The 23,641-nt window shown below is 48.1% G+C and overlaps 1 protein-coding gene and 1 long non-coding RNA gene across 2 annotated transcripts in view; one reads left to right on the top strand and one right to left on the bottom strand.

The window, feature by feature from the left end:
• Plcg2 (phospholipase C gamma 2) overlaps positions 1-23,641 on the bottom strand; it is a 133,623-nt gene that overhangs the window by 2,455 nt on the left and 107,527 nt on the right. The window contains exons 25-31 of the mRNA XM_087900458.1: positions 23,279-23,436; positions 22,064-22,166; positions 19,444-19,653; positions 17,634-17,779; positions 16,630-16,744; positions 15,527-15,694; positions 9,444-9,532 (exon numbers count right to left, since the gene is read on the bottom strand). Of these exons, the coding sequence (XP_087756584.1) occupies positions 9,444-9,532; positions 15,527-15,694; positions 16,630-16,744; positions 17,634-17,779; positions 19,444-19,653; positions 22,064-22,166; positions 23,279-23,436 (989 nt within the window). The remainder of the gene's footprint in view (positions 1-9,443; positions 9,533-15,526; positions 15,695-16,629; positions 16,745-17,633; positions 17,780-19,443; positions 19,654-22,063; positions 22,167-23,278; positions 23,437-23,641) is intronic.
• Positions 13,585-14,509, top strand: LOC146890172 (uncharacterized). The gene is made up of 2 exons (XR_014999047.2): positions 13,585-13,661; positions 14,253-14,509. It is a non-coding gene; the product is annotated as an uncharacterized LOC146890172 (long non-coding RNA).

Raw genomic sequence — 23,641 nt, 5'->3', positions numbered from 1 at the left:
CACATGAGGAACTGGATTAAAGGGTCGCACACAAGGAAGGTTGAGGACCACCACTGCTGTAGTGGTTTGTTGAGGGCGGGTCTTCTGGCTCTACTTCCCACCAAGGCCCACCTACAGTTGCTAGTCATCCATGGGAACGGCAATCCACTTGTTGCCAACTGCCTTTCGGACCTGCCAAGAATTACCAGCATTCTAAGTGGCTTCTAGAAAGGCAAATCCTTTCTAGAAAGTTCTCCACGCAAAGCGTACCTCGAGCCGCCACAGCTTAGGAAATGAATTCCCTAAATAATCAGCCTCAGAAGTCAAAATCACTCCTTGATATGTGGGCTGCGGAAGGCGTGTTGCATCCGCAAGCATGAGAACATTAATCTTGTCCTCCATCTCCGCTAGGCCCTTGGGTGACCGGCGCACCGTCAACGCACAGCAATACTTGGAAAGGGGATTTCTCTTTGGAGGTCTCAACGGCAGGCTTAAATGCTTCAGTAAATCATGTCATGAATGGATGCGCCGTCACCCAGGCTTCGGAATGCAGAGTCGATTTAGGATAATCCTCGGGGTTTTTAGAAAGGCAAACTAGCGGTTCACATATAGCCGCCAGCTACGTTAGCCCCTAGCCAAAGGCAGACTGTCTTTTGAAGCTTGGCATTGACATCTCTCTGTAGCTACGGAAGCCGCCATCGCTTTCAAGGGAAGATTATTTCATCTACACAGAGACTACGCCACACAGCCTCCTTCATCCGTGGCCGGGGGACTCTGACTGGCTCTCCTGGATGAATCACTGTGAGCCCTGCATCAGCACCCTCTGCTTCATCTCCCACTGTGACGCCACGGAGCTGGCTTCTTTCCTTAAAGGCTATGAACCTCCCTGCTGACTCTGTTAATTTTTTTCCCCTGCAGTTTTCTCACCTCCCTCGCCCTTCACAGAACTGTGGAGAGTCGGGGCTTTGGTTAAGTGACTGCTATGACTGCCTTGATCTTCTAACCAGACCACTGGGGCTTTCTCCATATTGAAATAAGGTGTCTCATCTGCATGTATGGGAGTAGCTTTTCCCTGCAAGAGCCTTTCCCTTGCATTCCCAGCTTAACTCATATGCGAGCCCTAGCTTCTGCCCTGTCTCCGCTCTCAACACGTCTTCCTCACTAAGCTGAGTCATTCCTAGCTTTTGATTTAAAGTGACAGATCCTGCCACTGGGATATTTTATTAACTGATGCTCTTAATTGTGTCCCGGGGGATGAGGAGACCAGAGGAGAAGCAGGGAAGGACATTGGCCAGTCCACAGAACAGTCAGAACACAATTATCAGTCCAGAATCTCACCCGGGAGCAGCCCGCGGCGCCCCCAAATAGCCACGACGGCAAAGACCAAAGATCACAGATCTTCACAGTGGCCTTAATAATCCACCACATGCTGGAACACTGAAATATATTCAGATGGGGTAGGGACACACACAGCAATCATGAGCTGAGAGTAAAGGGCACCATGCAGGACTGCCTCAAGCCTTCATTCGCTTCCCCAAATCCTCGACATATACAATGTCTGAGAAAATTAGGTTTGCCTGCACAGGGTGTGACATATATTTCATTCGTAATTTTCAAGTAATTTTTGCTTCTTATTTAGGATATTCTCTTTTATGATTTATTTTTATCGTATGTGTGTGAATATTTTGCCTGCGTGTATGCATGTGTATCATGTGCATGTCTGGTGCCTGCGAAGAGAATCCTGGATTCCCTAAAACTGGAGTTTCAGGCAGTTGGGATCTGTCCTGTGTGTGCTGGGGACCAAACCCAGGTCCCCCCGCAAGTGCAGTCAGTAACCGCTGGGCCATTTCTCCAGCCCTGGGAGTTCTTGTTTCAAATACCAAGTATTCTCAACATCTCTCTAACCTGATGGTGTCACAGGCAATTCAAATAGTCATCATATTTAAAGGTACAGGAAGGTTTGCTTTGACCCAGAGTGCAATCGAGTTCACGAGATTCCCAAGTAAAGAGATTTTTATCCATTTGCAGAATGCAGAGGTTTGTCTCTGACGCTGAACGACACGGGGCTTATTGTTTGTGGGCACAGGATCACCCGGACTCTGAAAACATATTCTTATGTTTTTACATTTATTTTCTTAGGAGCAGGAGATTTGCCAGAGGGCAAGCAAGGAGGTCGAGATCAACTTAGAGAGTCAGGTCTCTCCTTCCAGCCTGTAGGTCCAGGGGCTTGAATTCAGTCCTCGGCTTCGAAACAAGCAGTTTTACCCACTGAGGACCTCAGCGGGCTCAAAGATGCATCCTGAATCCGAATTAGCTCTGACTTCACAAACGTCTTCCTACCATGTCTTTTGGAAACTCATTCTTGATCATTCCAAATTGTTCTTCTTGATGCTTTATAGGATTTTGTACTTTGTAGAGTCTCAGTGTGTGATTGAGGCTGGGTGACGAGCTCGCGTGATCCTGCCGCAGCCCACATCCTAGCTGGGACTACAGGCGTGTGCCACTGTGCCTGGATGCCTTTAGTACTTAATTTTACACTACTGCTTTTCTCCTTAGTCTTCCATTTCCAATGCTCTAATTTCTGCCTTTTGTAATTTGTGTTTAGGCTTCTTGAAAATTCCGCATTATTGGATTCCTGCCCTAATAAGAGTCCAGTCCAGTTGCCCAGTTAAACGGAATTCCTTACCCAGGTCACTGTGGTTACTATACATTCTGATTCCTGATTCCTGTTCTGACGCAACCCTTTGTTTGTTTACTCTCCTGGTTAAGTTTCTGTGCCTTCTTTCCTCTCCTTGCAGCCCCTGAGGGCCTCATGTATTCCAATAGAGCTGGGTTTTCAACCCATCGCATTTAAAATGGCATTTCTCTTTTACATCAAAATATCAGAATGATGCTTCCCTCTTCAGGGCACTGTCAGCCCAGTCCCCGGCCATCAGGGGTGAGACCTTTAGGTCGCTTATTTGTCCTGGTTTTTGTGCTGGTCATGTGTAGTTTCCGATGAGAGAATCTTTTCATTATAGCGTATCGGTTTCGTGTACACTTACTTGCTAGCCTCACAAGACCTTCACCAGCATTCTCAAGCCCATGAGACGCTATCACACACAGATTTCCCTGGTTTTTTCACCGCCGCACTTTATGCTCTAGAAGTGTCTTTTGTATGGGGGCCACCTAGGGGTGTTCTTTAGGTGAAATTCTTGTAAACTCAGACTTGCGCGTTTGTGGAGGGTGGGGTGTGCACAGAAGCCAGCGGTCAAGGTCAGGTAGCTTTCTCCATCCCTCTCCACCTTAATTGTTTGTGTTGGAGACAGGATCTCACGGCAGAGCCCTGGCTGGCTGGGAAACGCAATCTTGAACTCACACAGCTACCTGCCTCTGCCTCTCCTAAAGCTGACTGTTGAGATTAGAGGTGTGCACCACTATGCCTGGCCACCCGGGTTTTTTTTTGGGGGGAGGGGGGAAGGTTTTGTTTTTGTTTTGTTATTGTTATGTTATTGTTGGTTTTTTGTCTGTTTTTGAGACAAGGTTTCTCACAGAACCCAGAGCTTAACCAGTCTATCCAGCCAATGAACTCCAAGGATCTGCCTGTCCTACTTTTCCCAGAATGCACTGGGGTTATAGATGTGTTCCATACAGCCTGACTTTTACATGGGAACTGGAACCCAAACGCAGACACCTTATCAATGGAGCCACCTCCCCAGTCCCGCACAAGCATTTCACTGTCCTGACAGGTGGGCAGCTAGGCACTGCATTAACTCCTCCTGCGAGCCTGCAGGGGCCATGTTCCAATCCTTCAATTTTCAATGCTAATGAGGACAAGTCGGATAGTAGACTCTACCTTATACATACTCTAGTGTGCTTGGCTGCTTGGTTCTTCATCCTCGGAGTTCAATATACTTTGTTTGGCTCTGCCTGCCATTTTCTATTCATCCCATTGAATCAAGTGACCCTAGAGAGACTTGCCCTCTGCCAACTGCCTGATGCATGGCCCAGCCTGTCATTCCCCATACAGTTTCGATCTCGAGTGGTGATGTTCTGAATTCTGAAGGATTTCGGCCACTCTGTCTTAAACATAGGCCTCTTTCTTGACGTTGAAATTTTCATTAGATAAGTGATCAGGGTTCCTTTTTCATTTCCAGTTCCAGAATCCTCTCCAGGTAGCTCCCCACAGGGCCTGTGACCTCTGTCTCGGTGCTCACTGCTCACTGCTCACTCCAGCTGCACAGTGGGCCTTTCTTCCTCTTGTGGGTGCCAGTTTTGTCTACTGCAGCTTGGGACTTTGTCCCATCAGTACCTGTGTTGTGTTATTGGATCTGCGGAGGCAGGCAGAGCAATATCTCTCTCTCTGGAGCTGACATGACCAACCTTGAGCCGGTACAGCACAAGGAGGGGCTTAATCTACATCTTCAGATCCCTCCCCAGCATGAGCAGATGGGGGCAGGGGGCATAATTCTCAACTTCAAAAACTCCCAGACCAGCTCAGCTCTTGGTTCTCCAGAATTCTGGATTTATAAGCATGCCCCTTTCCCAGCCTCACCGGAGGCTTTTAGCATTTTTATTCCTCTGTTGTTTTACATGATTTTCAAAACCACCAATGCATCATAGCTTTGCTCCAAAGAATCCACACTTTGGCTGACCTGTATCAGCTGTAACAAGCTGGCCTTCCTGGGGATCTCACTACCTCTTGTCCCTTGCTCCCACCAGCCCAGAGCAAAACACAGCCCAACCCAAACCAGGTTACTGGGGAAACTGGTTTTCTCAAAGATCCCTGCCAGGTACCAGCAGCTTGCTTACTCCCTGATGGCCAGGTGTGCGTTTAGCATCTCCCAAACGCAAGTCACCTGGGCAGAGAGCCCTTCCACTAAGTGTCAAGACTGGCTCTAACAGGCTGACCTAGAGATACTGCTGACCTTCAGAACATATTCCCCCTAAAGCAACGGTTCTCAACCTTCCTAACACTGGGGCCCTTAGAGCAGTTCCTCATGTTGTAGTGGCCAACAACCATAAAATTATTTTCCCTGCTACTTCCTAACTATAACTTGGCTACTGTCATGAATCGTTACATAAATATCTGCTACACAGTATATCTGTTACGCAGATATCAATTCCCGAAGGGGTCGCGACCCACAGGTTGAGAACCACTGCCACAAAGAAAAAAAGCGGTGAGCCTTCTTGTTCTTTGCTCCATTATCCCACTGCCAAATAGCTAGCCATCGGGAATATTTTTAATCAAAAAGAAGTTATGTGATGACCTTTATTATTTACAGAGTCAACAAAGACTAAAACCCTACCGACAACTAAAGCTGCCGGCAGCAAGAGAGGGTCCGAGTAACTCGGGGACCATCGCTGACGAAACAAAGCCTTGCGGGCTTTGAAAACCACACACCAGACAAGAGCTGCTTCAAGCCATCTGCGAGGGGTGAAGGGCACATGTGTGAATTCAACTTCACAAACACCACGTGCAGGGGAAAAAAGAAAAAAAAACGACAGGGCAAAGAAAACAGCGAGCTACTAACAGGCTCTTCGTGGGGATGTTCTACCTCCCTCTTTTTTTTACCCTGCTCCCCAAATTAAATACAGCAAGGAGTATAACAGTACCAAAATATCCTTTGAAAGCGTATTTGGCAAACATGGTAAGAGACTGAGGACTGTTAAAGCGACTGCGGCGTGGAAAGTGCCTCTATGGAAGAGATCTGAAGTATTTATTGACAGATTTCTGACCCTTTAAGCTCTCCTTCAACAAATACTTCACGGGAAAATTCCATCGGGGCTCTCAATGGATCCATCCCTTGCTCAGAAAAGTCTTGCTGGCTCTTGCACCCAGAGGTTACAGTGACACATCCAGCAAGGTTGGACCCTAAACGTCAAGGAGGAAGCCTCGCTGGCTGCGCGTGTGGCCTATACCACCTCTGAGAGAGGCCTTCATCCTGGCATGGATGGAAATGCCAACTGGCAGCTGGGGGTGGTACAGAACCAGGTGACAGATGCGCAATTAAACAAAGGCTCAGGAGGCAGCCGCTGAGAGGAAAAGTGCACACACTCAGGTACATCTCTGAAGGAACAGCCTAGAAGAGAGGACCTCTCCCTTCAGAACCTCCTACCCAACCCTAATCTCCTGCACTCAACAGTGGGGTCCCCCACACATCAGGCATCCTTCTTCAAGGAAGCCAAGGCTAGCGAAGCACAATTTTCTTTCAAATCTCCTCATCTCTCGGCTATCAGTGATCCCTAATAATTTATTTAAAACTGTTCCGGGGTGTTTACAACAGCTTTGCAAAGTGCTAGCCTCCTGCCTTCCGCAGCCGTGTTTACTGCCTGGTGCCTCGATGAAACTGACTGCAGATGGACTTTATGCGCACAGAGGGGCCCGCACAACTTCAGCTCCCCCAGGCAAAGGAGGGAAGAAGCCCACACCCAGCAGTGGGTGGTGGGGCAGGGCGCCTGACTCAGCAATACCTCCTCTGGCTTCCTTGTTTTCAAGGCTTCAGTTTGCAGTTCTACCACCCTGCGAAATTATCCGGTCCCACTCCTTCCCTATCTGGGAATGGAGCCTAAGCGAATAATTCAGACATAAGTGAAGGGAAACCTACGAGGAGATGGGCCTGAGAGCCTGAGGGGTAAATGGGTTCCATCTAAACGTCTGACTTGGAGGAATACTGAGTTTATGGCCAATCTACTTAATGGCAGAATCTAATATAGAAAGGTGCTTAGAATCTCATTTTCAAGCGGCGGTTCTCAGAGAAGGATATGGTCACCTGAAAGACGGGGGACAATGCCTGGAGAGAGTTTGTGCTGTTGTATGAGGTAGGTGCTGCTGGCATCTAGTGGACAAAAAGCAAGGATGCTACCGAACATCCTACAAAGATTATCCTGGTGCCAAATCTGAAGGATGCCAAAGTCTAGTGTGTGCATGTGCGTGTGTGTGTGTGTTTATACTGGTTTGAATGAACATACACACACACACACACACACACACACCCCTAGGAAATGAAGAAAGCAAATGAACTCAATACTGATTTTTCTTTTCCCTCCAAATATGATCTGTACTGAGGGGTTTTTGTTTGTGTGTGTGTGTGTATGTATGTGTGTGTGTAAATGTATGTGTGCGTGTAGGATTTCCCTCTGTACCATGACAAAGAAACTGCTTTGGACCTATAGCAAGGCAGAACTTACGCAGGCAGGGAAAGCTAAACTGAATGCTGGGAGAAAGAAGGGCAGAGTCAGGGAGAAGCCATGAATCCGCCACTGGAGACAGATGCCGGAACTTTAGCGGGTAAGCCACAGCCGCCTGGCAATACACAGATTAATAGAAATGGGTTAAATTAATATGTAAGAGATAGCCAGTAAGAAGCTAGAGCTAATGGGACAAGTAGTGATTTAATTAACACAGTTTCTGTGTGATTATTTTGGGTCTAAGCTAGCCAGGTGGCCAGGAATCAACAAGAGGTCCCTTCTCCAACATGTGTGTATGTCTCTGTGCACATAAGCATAAGGCTGTGTATGTACATGTGTGTGGAAGGCAGAGGTCAATGTTAGGTGTCTTCTTTAGCTTCTCTCCACTATACTGTTTGAGACAGGGTCTCTCACAGACCTGGGTTTCACTGACTGGCTAGCCTGGTCATCAAGTCCCAGGAGTCCTCTCCTCCCCAGTCCCTGCCCTGCTATGTCTGGTGTTTGGGTGAGTGTCAAGGATCAGAACTCGGGTCTTTGCACCTGTGGCCACTTTACCAGCCACTCCATCTCCCCAGCCCCTTGGGGATTTTGGAAATCATACGAAAAGGTTGTGTCTTAACAGATTTATTAAGCATCTTGGTCCTATTTATGACACGCTGACTTGTGTCTAATTCATTCTGAAGAGGAGATCTTTAAAACCCTTGAGGTCTTTTGCAATGTGCAGAGGGTAGGAAACCTTGGAAGACTCAGTCCTAAATGGGAGGCCTTCACCAAATCTCTCCCTTCAGGGATCAGGAAACCCCATGAAAGAGGAGATGGAAAGGTTGTAAGAGCCAGTAAGGATGGAGGACACCAAGGAAAACTAGACCTTCTAAATGCAATAGGACCAATGCACATATGAATTCATGGATACTGTGAGCAGCATGCACAGGGCCTGCATGGGTCTGCACCAGATAGGGTCCCAGAGCTGAGAGAAGTGGACCCAAGTCACCAATGAAGTCTCACTGGGTAGACCCCATGCCCTGCAGTAGATGGAGAACACAAAATGGACTCAAGGGCATCTTGGGAGTTTGTCTCATTAAGTTTTGACAAGATATTGTTTTTAATCTTATAGGCCCTTTTCATATATATATATGGCTTCTAGCCTTGTATTTTAGGGGATTCCTTTGCCTATGAATACGTGTGTCTCTGAGACTGTATGTCTGTATGTCCCGCTCTTCCTTTGACATTTTTTTCTTCTGTTTGTTTATTTTGCCCTAGTCTGGTTTGGTTCTGTTTTATCCTATTTTATAATTGTTCTTTAGATGCTTGTTTGTTTTCTAACCAAGGGAATGGTGTGGATTCCGATGGGAGAGAAGACAGGGAGAAATCTTCAGAGGAGTTGGGGGAAGGGAAACCATGATCAGAATATATTGTATAAAAAATCTATTTTCAATAAAAGAAAAAAAATCCTTGCTACATGGGGTAGCATCTATCGGAGCCTGGTACAAACTCATTGTGTTCTTCAGTATTATTCAGTGAGGTCAGGATCTTTCTGTCACATTTACATATTATGATTTGAATGCAAAATGACCCTTACAGACTCATGTGTTTAAACATGTGGTTCCCAGCTGGTGGTAGGAAGCCGTGGAGAAAGTGGATCATTAATGGCGGACCTTGACATTTTTATAGCTCAGTCCCACTTCCCATCCGGTCTCTGCTCCCCAATTCCTGAGCAAGTAGCCCTACAAACTCTCCCCACCCCACAGTCTCTGTGCCTTCCCCACCACAGAGGACTGGATCACTTCCAACTGTGAGCCAAACAAACTCTCCTCCCTCAGGTGGTTCCTTGTCAGGACTTGGTCATGGTGATAAAAAGTGAATACAACAAACCAAGCTGGATAGTCAAAGGAGAAGAAAAAAAAAAGGACCAGAATGAAGGCCCCTCTAGTGCAGAGAGTTATGGAATCATGACACCCATGGGAATCAGGGATCCACCCTCCCCCAACACAGGCCAGGATGACGTCATCAAATGTTCTTTCGGGTCATTGAAGCTGGACCCAAGGCCAACAGGTGGCCAACACATATTGAGAGCATGAACTCTTCTGGAAGAGAATCCTCTGCCCAGGCTGTTGGTGACAAGTAACTTCTTCCAAGGACCTCCCCCTGTAGAATCCTATAGCACTCTTCCAGAAAGGATGCTGAGGGGGAAAGCTCAGGACCTCGACTGGTCCAGGAAGGGTTTCAACTCATCAATCCACAGCACTTCTATCCTTTTCCCACCCATGCCCAACCTGTCAGCGTCCCCCACTCACCAGGACTGGCCGCATCTCACAGAAAACCAGGAGGGAAGCCAACTCAATGTCTTCACTGTATCCATTCTTCAGAGGGACTGATCTAAACCCTGCAGCAGAGACACAAAGAGAAGAGCCAATGGCGGGCCATGAACATCAGCTCTTGGCTTTCTTGTGATAGCCTGGAAATGGCATGGCCATCCAGAGGGTAGAGAGGTCAGTGTGCCATGCTGGGGCCTACAATCCGGATGCCCAAGTTCCCATCCTAAGGTCAAAGAGAAGGACTAACATTCGGAACAAACACACCCACATGGGACTATGAGTAAAGTTAAAAAACACCTGCCAACTAGAAATGATTGGCTCAGAAAAAAATCAAAACTGGGCTGACAAAATGGTTCAGTAGGTAAAGGTACCCACTGCCATGCCTGACAAACTGACTCCCATATGAAAGAGGGAGAGAAACAGCTCCCATTCATGCTTTATTATTTAAATTTTATAATTTAAATTTAAATCTGACGAAATACAGACACACAACAAATCAATGTAATTTTAGAAAGAAGAATCTACATACTACCCCTCACTGCAATTAGGGTAGTAGATATGACTGTGAATTAATTCCTTAAATACTCATGAAGTTGAAAGACTCAGGACTATAATGAATCCTCAACCCATTGCCTCCACTTGGGTCTTTACAAAGCACAGGAGGGGGTGGGCTTATCTTCAGTGCTCTCCTATGTTACTATCACTTTGCAGCCCTAGCTGTACTGATCACCCTCTCTAGAACCCACTTCCTATTTTATTTACAAGCAGGACCCACGTGCGGCAGACCTCGAAACGTGTCTTCTAATTGAGGATTGACACAGGATGAACTGGAGCCGACTCCCCTCACCCCCATTAAATAACGTTTGCAGCCATTCATCTCGACAGCTCGTTGACTGTCTTGTGTGAAAGTCCACGGAAAACATGAACCGCTCGCTCCCTAGCCTACCGCACACCACTCTAAGCAGATGCTTGTGTGCCTTTTAAAAAGCACAGATCCAGTGAACAGCCCCTCGCAGCTTAAATTTAACCTTTTGTCTCAGTCACCCATTCTTACTACCCCTTGGCCCCCTGAAAGCTTTTTATTTACATAGCATCTGCTGAGCCTACAGGATAAGCAAGACACACATTAGAGACACCCCCGTTTCCTTCCTCCATCCATATGTCAGCCTCCTCTCAGGGAAGATCCACACTACCCATTGTTTTATCAATTTTTTAAAATTTGTGCTTGTTTATATGCATGTGTGCGTGCACACGCGCATGTGCCAAGGTGAGGACAGTGTGGGGGAGCCAGTTCTCTCCCTCCACCATATGTTTCCTGAGGGTTGATCCCAGGTCATCAGGCTTGGCATTGAGCACCTTTCCCCGGGGAGCCACCTCACCAGTCCCGTCTTAACACCTTGAAACAGCATCTATTGAATCTCCTCTTCTGCTGCTCAGGAGGAGGCAGGGGCATGACCACCCAACCTTGTGCTTTCCCTTTTTTCCTCCCGGTTTTATATTTTTTTTTAAAGCTGTTATTGCTTCTACACCAACGTGGTAGGGAACCTTTGCATCCTGTTGACTTCTTTTAGAACAAGCAAGCGAACTGGAACTCCCTGCGGCAGGGAGGAAGTCTTGAAAGCCAGCTGCCCTATGCCCTGCTTAACAACCATGATTCTCCTACAAAGAAAGGCTTGGGGATGCTTTTCTGACATTTTATAATTTAAATTTTTTCACAAAGCTAGAAGACCATGGTGAGGGACGATTATAGGCCGATACCTCTATACTATTGTTAATCCTTTACCGTATACTTTTGTTTTTTATTGACTTATTTTGGGAGGAAGCATTGCAGCTGTAGTGTATAGGTGGATGTCAGTAGACAATCTGTAGGATTGATTTCTCCCCTTCCACCACGTGGGTCCCAGGGGTTGAACTCAGGTCATCAGACTCAGTGGCACGCACCTTTAGCCACTGAGCCAGCTTTTTAGCCCCCTTTTATTATATTTTTTCACATCCATCTTCTTTGTAGCTCCAAGCAAGACAAAGACGCCAATATAGCAACATGCATCCCACTAATCAAAACTCAGTATTACTTTGGTCCTTTTTTTTTTTCCCCCACGACAGGGTTTCTTTGTGTAATAGCATTCACCATCTGGAGCTCACTCTGTAGACCAGGCTGGCCTCAAACTCACAGAGATCCACCTGCCTCTGCCTCCCGAGCAATGGGATTAAAGGTATGTGCCACCACCACCACCCGGCTGGTCATTGATTAAAAAAAAAAATCCATATGCAGGAAGTGTTCAAACATGTTAAGTCGCACAACTCCCCTTGTCGTTTTGGCTGAACTTCTTTGTGAATGTTTTAGTTAGCTGACTTTGTTCTCCTGCGTTCATGTGGCAAAGACTCACTGGTTGTGCGTTTTAAAGGGAACTGTCCTTTGAGTTTCTAGATGTCTGTTAGTTGGGGGTGGGTATAAAACCTCCTGGGGCTACACTTTCCCCACTGTAGCATTTGGGGGACATTCTGAGTTAATCAGATACTGCTGTCCTGAAGTGGTCTGATCCATTTCCACCTGATGCGTGATGGGGCTTTCGGTGGTGGCCAGTTCATTGGTTGTTCTGGTTTCTGGCTGGGTTGATAATCACAGAAGGCCTGCAGTGTAGCCCAGTACTGGCCAAGCTTAATGGAGTCTGTGAGTCCTGCTAAGATGTGGGTGCAGGAGCAGACTCTGGAGCTATCATCCCTTCTGAGCACTGTTAAGGTACAGCTCCTGGGCATCTCATGGGCTGACCTAGAGACAGTTCAGTGTCAACGGACTGTGAGAATAAACAGGGCCTCAGGCTCTTCTGGGGCAGCCCAGGACATTGCCAGGCAGCTGTGGACTCCAGCCATAGGGCAGGACTGGCTGATAGCGGAGGCATAGGCTCTGTCCTTGGTTGCCCATACCCCGTCTTCCTTCCCAACTCTGAGAAGCTCTCGTGTGACCTAGAGTCAAGGTATTTCTCAGTTTCACCAACAATACAAACATTGTATTGTTTTTCGTTTTGTTTATTTCACGTGGAGAAGGGAAATGAAGAAAAGTCAATGTTGGGGGTGCTTTAAGTACCCACTTGAAATAAGAGTCCCCTCAAGGACAGCTTATAGAGAGGGCAAAACAACAGGGCAAGTACCAGCTTGTGACCTTGAATGAGTTAGTTCAAATCTCTAGGCTCTGAAGTACTCAGATTTTAAAAGTAAAAATGATTTAATTAAAAAAAAGAGAAAAAGATAAGCAAGCCCTCACGGGCTTCCTGTGAGAATTAAATAAAAAGAAATGAAGGTAGCTGAGTGCAGTTAAGTGTTGTCTCCCTCCTGAGCAGGGCCCAGCCAATTTGAAAGCTTAAATGCAGCTATCCTAACAATGGGCAAAGTTTATTTTCGAGTTTAGAAGGCCCTGGAAGCCATCTGCACAAAGGGACTATTCATTTTATTTCCTGTCTCTCATGAATATAGATATGCTAGGAGCTGGCGAAGAAAGGGAGACCATCCTTGCTGTGGTTCTCTCCTGGTTAGAATGGGACGGAGGCTCCCAGTATTAATCTTCCTTGATACTTCCTTGTTGGTTTTCTCAGTCTCTGGGCTAAATCATCTTAGGGGAACTGGTTCCCTAGCAAGAAGCAAAGACCATGTGTCGTGAACTCCAACTTCATCCCAAGGGTGACCTCCCCCATCTTTCAAAGGATGGTAGGGTTAGGGGAAGAGCAAGAGGGTCAGGACCCAGCTGGTCTAGCTCCTTAATGCCATGAGGGTACTAAGACCAGAACTACAAAGATTCTCCCAAAGCTACTCTTCTTGTCAAGAAGAGGAGGGAGCATCATTTTTGAACCCTGTATACTGGGCTAGTCTGAAAAAGCACATAGCCCACAGAGTCCAGTAGCTCTGATGCTGACTGTAACAGCATCTGTAGTATGTGCTTACCACCTCGGGGTGTTGGCTATTATTATTATCGTAATGTATTCAAATGTTCTTTCTAAGCTGCTAAGTAGGAATGAGTGGTGTAGGAGGTCCTTCTGTTTGTGTTGCTTTCATTGGTTAATGAATAAAGAAACTGCCTTGACCTTTTGATAAGGCAGAGCTTAGGTAGGTGGGGAAAAACAGAACTGAATGCTGGGAGGAAGAAAGCAGAGTCGAGAGAGACACCATGGAGCCACCAGAATCAGACATGCTGAATCTTTCCTGGTAAGCCACTGTCATGTAGTGATACAGATTAATAGAAATGGGCTAAATCGAGGTGTAAGAGTTAGCCAATAAGATGTTAGAGCTAATAAGCCAAGCAGTGATTTAATGAACACAGTTTCTGTGTGGTTATTTCAGGGCTAAGCTAGCGGGGCAGCAGGGACGAACAAGCAGGCCCCTCCCTACAACAAATGAGGTTTTACTTATCTATCTCCCGAGACTCACTCGGGTGCTGGGGTCCTCTGCAGGCAGATGGGCAGCTGGGGCCCAGACCCTTTTGTTCAGCACTGCCCAGGTCTGCCCAGGGGTCGGGTTGATGTCAGAGCTCCACACTGGGCTGAATGGGAGCATCCCCTGTTGGAGCCAGCAATTAGCATCTTCTTACAGGAGGGGCTAGCAAGGAGTGAGGGAAATGACTGAGAAGCTGAGAGAATTTATGAGAGAAGAGGCGGCATGGTCCAAGTTTTCAAAAGGCCCAGTTCAGCACGGAATAGAGCCCAGGCTTCCAAACATCAAAAGACAGTAATTTGATAGAAATGACAAAAAATGATAGTAATTTCTTTCTCTTGAAAAATGACTGCTCTGGGAACCCAGGAAACAGTGGCCTCCTGGGGAATCCGGAAGGATCTGTAAGGTCTGTCTTATGAATCAGCAATGCTGGGGATAAAGAAGGAAGACATTCGCCATGAAGCTGGCCTGTGTGTTGGATCATATGTGAAATCCAGGGAGGAAGAAACAGAGAGAAAGCGTATCACTTAAGGATGGCCACTTCCGAGAACTTCCAGGTCTGGGAAGACACTGTCTTAGCTGCACTTGGGAAAATTCAATACAGCAAATTTTGGTTGTTTTTCTTTTTTTTTTTCATACTTTTGTTTGAAAATGTCATATACATACATAGTGTGCTTTGTTCAAATCCACCCTAGTTCTTCCCTACCACCCCCCCCCCAACTTCATGTGCTCTTTTTTAAACCCTCTGGATATACTTAGGCACAGGTGTGGGACCATCTACTGGAGCTGGGCTGGGTAGTCTCTCAGGGGCCGACTCCCTGAAAAAGATGGGGCTCTTCCTCTCCCAGCAGCCACCAGTTGCTAACAACACCTCAGCGAGGAGTGGTACTTCATAAGCCCTGACCCCATCTGTGCTGTGATTTAGGTTGGCTTGATATTATACCCGTCTTGTCTGGAGGTCTGATAATCTATCTCCTCTTCCTCAATAATCCCTGAGGAGGGGTGACATAGATGTTACAGAACCAAGCACCCCACGGTCTCTTATTCTCTGCATTTATAACCATCTACCTCAAAAGTAGGCTTCTCTGATACGGGCTGAGAGATGCCCAGATATATGGGTTTTTTGGTTTTTGGTTTTTTTTTTTTTTTATGTGACTTGCTTTGACTGGGCCTTCGTAGGGCAGGAGGGGGTTTTGTATTGTGTTTGGCATAAAAATAAATCCAAGAATTAGGTCAACCTCCAAGTCTAGTAGAATACGATAAATTCAGAATGCTTAAGAGAGCTGGGCCCTGTGTTTGCTCGGGGCCTCATCCTTAGGATGCTGGCCAGCGACACGCATGGCTTGTGGAAGAACGTATTTCTTCACCTGCTAATGAAGACAAACTGCCCAAGGCATCTCACAATGAAATCAAACAGTACCCGGTTGAAGATGGAGTAGCTGATGCTTTGCTCACTGATAACTACAGGACTCAGCCTTTCTCCACGTTCTCCCCACCCTTGTGCTTACTGCCCGCCTGACTGGTTTTGTTGTGGCTTAACCTGAGCCGGGAAAGACGCTGGCGTGTTCTTTGGACAGCCTGCAGCACAGACCAAAGAACTTGGCTCCCCCACATGGAACATCCTTGCTAATGCTCCTTACCTGACTTGATCCCTTTAATAGGGTATGTGGCATGAGCCAGGAAGTTGGGGTCACTGAACATGTCCTCCTCATAGACCACAAAGCGGAGGAACGCAAGGTTTGGATCATAAATTTCAAAGGTCACCTTCTCCTGTGTTGGAGCCCAGACAGGGCTGAGGCCGTTGTCGTCTGGAAAAGACCAAAACTTGTTACCAATTCACATGCCCTGCCTCCTCAGGGTAAGCCAGCCTCTGCAGCCTCAGCTTCAAATCCCTCCACAGTCTGGTAAATCAATTCGCATCCACACCCTGGTGTAAGAAGCCCTGAAGGGTTGTATTTGTTATTTCCTTCCCAACAAGTAATCCAGCTGCAGGCCAGCCTTCTGTGAGCAGAGAAACACACTGCCACTTCACCCAATTCACTTTGTGGGATAGGAGAAGGGAAGGGAAGCGGGGCAGGTGTAGAACAGAATTCAGTGTGGGGAGGGCACCCAGAGAGGAGGTGAGCCTCACCCCTTGGCCTAAAGAAGAAAGTGAGCTAGGGGGTCTCAGAAGTGTTGGGCATTCTCATGGATGACCAGCCTTATAAGGCAAGACTCACAGCAAACCTGCCACCCTATCAAAGGCCAGTTTAATTGCTGTGTACCTGAGCTGTTCCCTGAGGGTGTCTAGCAGTTAGGCAGGTGGCTCTGATTCCTCAATGAGAGGTTGAAGCAGGGATTGGGGGGGGGGGGTGCACAACAGCAAAAGTACATCATAAAATCCCCATGGAACAGTAACCCACTTAGGAGTCTCCTCCCTTAACCTTCAAGCGGAAGGACTAGCGGGGCTGGAGAGATGCTTCAGCCCGGTGCCTGCTGTAAGCAGGATGACCCAAGTTCAGAGCCCAGCGTTTGTGTCCGAGCCAAGCACATGTCTGTAAACCAGTGCTGGGGGAGACACAGGCAGACCCCTGGAGCCTACCGGCCAGCCAATGTGGCTGAATTGACGAGCTCCAGGTTCACAGAGAGATCCTGCCTCGGAAACCAAGACGGAGAATGTCTGAGGAAGTCATCTGATTGTTGACCTCTGACCTCCGCAAGTACCTGGGCACACCCGCACAAACAGAAAGGGCCAGTTACTTACTCACAACCGTCGTCTTGAACTTGTTGCTGTCGTACTCGGCCCCGCAGATTTCCACCTCCACAAAGGGACAGGCGATACTCCGCCCGAGTTTGGGGAGGTGGCGTGCACCAAGGACCTAGGACACGGAAGGCAAGGACTGGAACTCTCCTGGATCCACACAGCAGTGCTTTGTGGATTCTTTTAGGATTCTAGAGTCAGACTGCACAAGTTCACAGCTAGCCTTATCCCGTGGAGAAGTCACTATGGCACCCAGAAGCTTGGATACTGATCCACTCACCATCGCCTGATGACAGGGAGGGGCAGTAGCCTCCCAGACCTTGACCAGAGCCGAAGCCATGTGACTCAGTCAGAAAGACTCGCCTGAGCACAGGTATGTGGCTACCTTGACAATGCATTTCCCAGACGAGAAAAGTGTGGTGCTCTGTTTATAACGAACCCTTATTTAAGGGTTCTTACAAAGAACCTTATGTAAAGGTTCTTACAAAGCCTTTGCTTTTTGCATTTCTAAAATGAGGTCTCATTTATCCCGAGCTAGCTTCAAACCTGTTATGTAGACAAGGCTGGCCTCACCTCACCTTCATGACAATCCTCCTGCCTCTGTTTCCCTGGTGCTCCCAGAGCTTCATGCATGTTGGACAAGCACTCCTAAAAACAAAGCTACATCCCCAGCCCATCTCACCTAAATTTCCTGGGTCTTCCAAACTCTCTCTCATATCTTCCCCAAATGCTAAGGACTGGACTAACTTAAGAAAGCTCTGGCCTCTCCAAGTCCAAGGCAAACGGGAGATGAACACCCCTCTTGGCCAGAGGCTGACCTCACAGGTACTACAAATGGACATCTCACACCCAGACAAGGGCAAGTGACTGGAAGGGTTTAAAAGGGGTCACTCCAGAATGATCCTGGTGAACCACATGAGCCTGAAGTGCTGTCGAGATGGCAATGGCTTAACAGAGCTGATAGTGTCAGTATTGTCCAAGGAGACCCGCCCCGTTGTGCACTCTACCTTGACAGTGAGCGTCATCAGGATCTTCCTCTGGGACTCGGGTGGCATCGGGTCATACTTCTCAGACCGCATGCTCTCAGGCTGCAGGACATAGCCTGTCCGCCCATTGAGTGAGAACAGCGCATGGTTCATCTGCATGTACCTGTCTGAGAGGAGAGAGCAGGGATGTTACGGGGCAGCCAGGGAACACCAGCTTCCAGGCGCTCGTGAGCACGGGTTACATGGCCTTCCCATGATGATTTCAACTGTTTGAAAAGAACACTGACTCCAAGAAAACATGGACAGCATTTAAAAACAACCCCGCATCAGAAAAAAAAAAATCTTCTAAACTTTACTAAATTAGAATCTACTACAAAGGGGTGTCGAACACCTGCTTGGCACACGCAAGCCCCAAGTTCCAACCCCAGCACTTAGAAAACACTGACAGGTAAATCATTAGAATCCAAGGTGGCCTGATGACCTGGGTGAGGTCCCCAGAACCCACATAAAAATGGAAGGAGAGATGTCCTCTGACTGTCATATGTCTGTCATGGCATACACGTCCACACATACACACGCAATAATAAATGTGTTTTAATGGTCAGTCGTCTCAGTTCAAATAACAGGCAGATATTCAAAGGCATATAAGAAGCCAGCTTGGGGGCTGGAGAGATGGCTCAGAGGTTAAGAGCACTGATTGCTCTTACTGAGGTCCTGAGTTCAATTCCCAGCAACCACATGGTGGCTCACAACCATCTACAATAAGATCTGGTACCCTCTTTGGGCCAGCAAACATACAGACAGACAGAACACTGTATTCATAATAAATAAATAAATCTTTAAAAAAAAAAAAAAAGAAGCCAGCTTGGTGGGATGCGTTGGGCAAGAGGACCCACTGCGTTGCAGGAAAACCAAGGCAAACATCCCTTGAGTTGGTGAGGGGGGAAAAGGCTAATGTTACTCAACACCTTGACTCTAAGTACAATTTAACATTTGTTTTCAGCCGATGGGCAAAGATCAGAAGAGTTTCTGGTGAAATCACACCAGAGGGCAGTGCCCATGCTTCCACCTAGTCTAGAGGAGGAACTTGGACAAGCACCAGGAGGCAGGCGCTCAGTGGACCCTCTCAGGGCAGTTCATCTAAGTGAGAGCTTCTTGGGAACCGCCCCGTGAGTAAAGGATGTCTGCCCGCAGCTGGGCACTAAGACCTGGAACAAGGTTCATGGGAAGACCCAGGAGGCAGGGGCATCTATGGTAGACAGGGATGGAACCTGACCTACAGATGCCTAGAGCTGGGTTGGGCCAGCTGTTAAATGAACTTCAGCTCCCTTCTGTGGAATCCAAGAAGCTATAAGAAAATCCACAGGATGCAAAGAGTGGAGTCCAAGAATTTGTGTGCATGGGGGTTTTCCCTACTATGGAAGTTGAGAGAGAGAGAGAGAGAGAGAGAGAGAGAGAGAGAGAGAGAGAGCCTGAAGCCCTCAGAAAGAAAACACCACACAAAGAGGAGGGTTAAGGCAGCCGTAGAACACCTGGGTTCAGCCAAGCCTCAGGGTGCAAGCCACTGCTACACTTACTAGTTAAAGAAGTTATTGTGTTTTCTTCCTAAGCCACAATGATAACGCTTCTGTCACTCATGAGCACCAAGCCGTCTTCAATCAGGTATCCACTCAGCTCAGGCACTGTACACGACCCACCTTCAAGTTCAGCTTTGCTGGGCCAGTCCAACCACTTGTTCAGAAACACCACATTCACCAGCCGCCAGCTGACTTTACCAGCTGTGATGGGGTCACTGCCTGGCCTGGACAGGCTGGCTACCGTAGTCCCTTACCTGCCGTCTGGAAATTGAGTGCCACCATCTGGGAGCCACACAGCCACAGGCGGAAGGGGTCGTAGTTTGAAGAGTCAACTCTCTGTCCCTTCGGGTAGACACGCGTGAGGCCCTTCTGATTGTACCGCAATAGATCGATGGGCTTCTGCCGGACAATGCTGTCTGCCTTTGTCTCCACGAAGGAGCGGATTTCTCGGAAGTCTGGGTTTTCTGCAGAGAAAAGGTGGTGGTTTAAATAAGAATGGCCCCCATAGGCCCATAGATCTGAATGCTTGGTCACCAGAAGGGAGGCATTATTTGGGGGTGTGGCCTCAATGGAGTAGGTGTGGCCTTGTCGGAGGAATCTTGTCACCTGGAATGGGCTTTGAGTTTCAAGGGCTCTCTCTCTTCCTGCTGCCTAAGGATCCAGACACAGAATCCTCAGCTACCTCTCCAGCACCATGTCTGCCTGCACGCTACCATGCTTCCACCATGATAAAAATGGTCTCAGCCTCTGAATTTGTAAGTCAGCCCTAGTTAAATGTTTTCTTTATAAGAAAACGGGGGGCTGGAGATATGGCTCAGTGGTTAAGAGCACTGGCTGCTCTTCCAGAGGTTCTGAGGTCAATTTCCAGTGACCACATGGTGGCTCACAACCATCTGTAATGATATCTGGTGCCCTCTTCTGGCATGAGGGCATACATGGAGGCAGAATGTTGTATACATAATAAATAAATAAATCTTAAAAAAAAAAAAAAAGAAGAGTTGTCACGGCCATGGTGTCTCTTCACAGTAGCAGAACATTGACCAAGACAGAGGAGAAGGTCATCCTTGCTTCTGGGCGCAATGGCAGAGACCCAGGTAACAAAAGGAAACCAGTACTCTCTTGAAAAGATGTTGTGGGGATAGGAACATTGCCCCTCAGTAAAGTGCCAAGTATAGGAACAGGTCTTGAGTTTGAGCCCAAAAGTTATGGGGAAAGGCCGGGCACGGCAGTGTGTACTTGCAATCCCAGTATGTGGGGCTTGCAGAAGGCAGATCTGCAGAGCTTGCTGGCCAGCCAGTCTACCAGCTTGCTGATTCCAAGCCCAGTGGCAGAGACCATCTCAAAAAAAGAAAGAAAGCAGGAGAAGGAGAGAGGGAGGGAGGGAGGAAGGGAGGGAGGGAGGGAGGGGGGGGAAGAAGGAAGGAAGGAAGGAAGGAAGGAAGGAAGGAAGGAAGGAAGGAAGGAAGAAAGGAAGGAAGGAAGAAAGAAAGGAAACAAGATGGACATATGAGGAACAACAGCCAAGGTTGGCCTCTGGTCTCCAAACACACAACTACATCTGCACACACACACAGACACCTACCATGATGGGTCATTTTAATTGTCAGTCTGACACAAACTGGAATGACCTGGGCAGAGAATCTCAGCAAGGGACTGTCTAGATCAGGTCAGCCTGTTGGCACACCTATGGGGGTGGTCTTGACTGCCGTATCTGATGTGGGTAGCCCCAACCTGAAAGTGGGCAGCACCGTTCCCTGGCTTGGGGCTCTGGACTGTGTGAGCACCGAGGACGCTAGCTACGTACTAGGCATGGATTAGCTTATTCTCTCTCTAGGCTCATCGCGAGTGTGACATGACCAGGTATTGTATCACAGCAATGGGAATGAGACTAGGGGACATAAATGAGAATGACCCCTGTGTATTTGAACACTTAGTCCCCAGTTGGTGGCACTGTTAGGGGAGGTTTAGGAAGTGTGTGGTGCGGGGCAATTCTGTATTCTGTCAATTATGTTTTAAATAAACACTGATTGGCCAGTAGCCAGGCAGGAAGTATAGGCGGGACAACCAGACAGGAAGTAGAGGTGGGGCAATGAGAACAGGCGTGTTCTAGGAAAAGGGAAGCTCTTTCTGCAGTCCTGCCCAGACACCGGAGAAGGAAGATGTGACCTGCCCCGCTGAAAAACGTACCGAGCCATGTGGCTAACATAGATAAGAATAATGGGCTAATATAAGTTATAAGAGTTAATAAGAAGCCTGAGCTAATAAGCCAATCGGTTTATAACTTATGTAGACCCCTGTGTGGTTTTCTTTGGGGCAAAAAGGCTGTGGGACCTGGTGGCAGGACAGAAACCCCTACAAGCAGGCCCTCATGTTACAAGTGTGGTCTTGCTGGAGGAGGTACATCACTGGGGGACAATTTGAGGTTTTGAAGCCTCATGCCTTTCCTGGTTCTCTCTCTCCTGCCCCCCCTCTCTTCCTCTTTCTTATTCCTCTAGAACCTAGATCCCTAAGTCCAAATAAATTGGCTTGGTTGTGATGTTTGCTCAAAAATGTTATGAACACACACACACAAGATACTAAGGGCAGTGACAATCACATCGTAGCTGGTACCACTTGCCCTTAGCAACGTCTGGCACAACAAAGAGAGTCTCAGGCAATCAAAAGAGACCTGAATGTCCCGCAAACTTTCCTTCTGAGCAGATTATAATTTGTTTTGTGTAGAACTGCCAATGTCCTGGCTGTGGGGAATACCAGAAGGGCCTCCGTCTGGATCCGTTAGGAAGCAAAGCACATGCTCGCCTCATTGTACCAACAGCACCAACCTCACAGCAAACGCCAGCTCACCTCACCCCCGCTGGGTCTCGGGAGACTTACCCAAATGGTCCTTGGTTTTGCTGGTTGGCTTGCAGTAGACAACCAAGTCAGAGAGTTCGATGGCGATGGACTGGTTCCTCTCCCAGTACTTCATGTTGTTCTCCTGTGGAAACAGACACCAAGACAGCGCTGAGCCAGCACCTGTACCATGCTGTACTCCTGACTCACCCAGGCAGCTCTCTAAACACCCCCTAAACACCCAGGGATGGGTGTTTTCCTGTCCTGAGGACAAATCCCCTCCCTCTATCCTCTGAAGATTCTCCACCGTGCTGTTCCCATCCAGGGAACATTGTAGTCTAGAACAGCCCCGCCGATGCTCTCAAAAGAACATAGGTATGGGCTGGAGAGATTGCTCAGTGGTTAGCACAGCTCACTGTGCAACCCTTATCAACCTGAGTTCAGATCCCAGCACCCACCTAAAAAGCCAGGTGTGGCCTTTCATAGCTGCAACCTCAACACTGTGGTGGGGAAGAGGCAGGAGGATTGCTAGGGTTTTCTGTTGCCAGTCTTTCCCCCCCCCCAAAAAAAAAAAGCTAAGTTCCAGGTTGAGGGAGAAAGCCTGCCTCAAAGGACTACGTGAAGGAGAAATAGAGGACGGCATCCAACACCCTCCTCTGGCTTCCACACCCATACATGGGACTCGCGTAGCCCAGCTCAATGCAGAAGACAGTCTCCTCTGGACCAGAGCCCAGCACACGGACTAGGGGAAGGAGGAGCCCCCTCCACACACCCACTGTACCATTGTACAATGCCGTCAGGCTCCTACACAGAGCTATCTTCTCACACAGCTCCAGACTCTAGCAGCCTCCTGAGAGAATGTTTTTCAGAAGGGCGTCAGCGTCTGGGAGGTCACTGGCTTCCAGCCTCCCACGCTGAGTGCTTTAGGGATATTGTCTAGGTTAGTCCATACATCCCAAGAGACAGAATTACCCCCAACTCTGAACTACACAGCCAATGTCAAGACCAGATTTGTAAGCTGCTGGCCTAACCCTAAGTTCCCACTTTTACCCTGCCTGTCCCAAGTCAGAACTCTGTCATCATTGGCCCCTCGATTAGAGATGGTGCCACTAAGTGCCTCCTGTAGCCAACACCGGAGTTTAGAATCCAGGGTCCCTCTGAAATATAACAATGGCCTCTGAACCTATGCCTGGCCTCGGCAGAGCAGCATAGGCTGGGATGGGCAGGCACCCTGTTGCCCAGCGTGCTTAGACTCACCTTGGTGTCAATCTTCCACGTGATCTCCCGGATGCTCTGAAACCACTCAAACAGCTCCTCCACGCGATCAGTCGCAAACTCCACAGGAGGGTCCCCCTGCTTCTTAGGTTCCAGGATGAAGACAAATGCCTTCTGGTTCTTACCCTGGGGGATTTTCACTGTAGAGAGAGGGTAAGGAAAGTCCTGATGGGCCCAATAGCTGACCACAGAGACCTCTTCTCTAGAGACCTCACCAGAACTGCCACGGCTACCATCACAGTCCAGGCTGATGGGGATCCCTGACTCCCAGCAGGCAGTATCTGAACCTTTTGTATGTGTTAGTGCTAAAGGTGAGCATTGGGCTGAGTTGTGACCTCCAAAAAG

The sequence above is a fragment of the Myodes glareolus genome, chromosome 22 (assembly GCF_982192425.1).
Source record: "Myodes glareolus chromosome 22, mMyoGla1.1, whole genome shotgun sequence".
Classification (NCBI taxonomy): domain Eukaryota; kingdom Metazoa; phylum Chordata; class Mammalia; order Rodentia; family Cricetidae; genus Myodes; species Myodes glareolus.
Note: the sequence above shows the minus strand (reverse complement) of the source record. Positions and strands in the feature narration are given on the sequence as shown.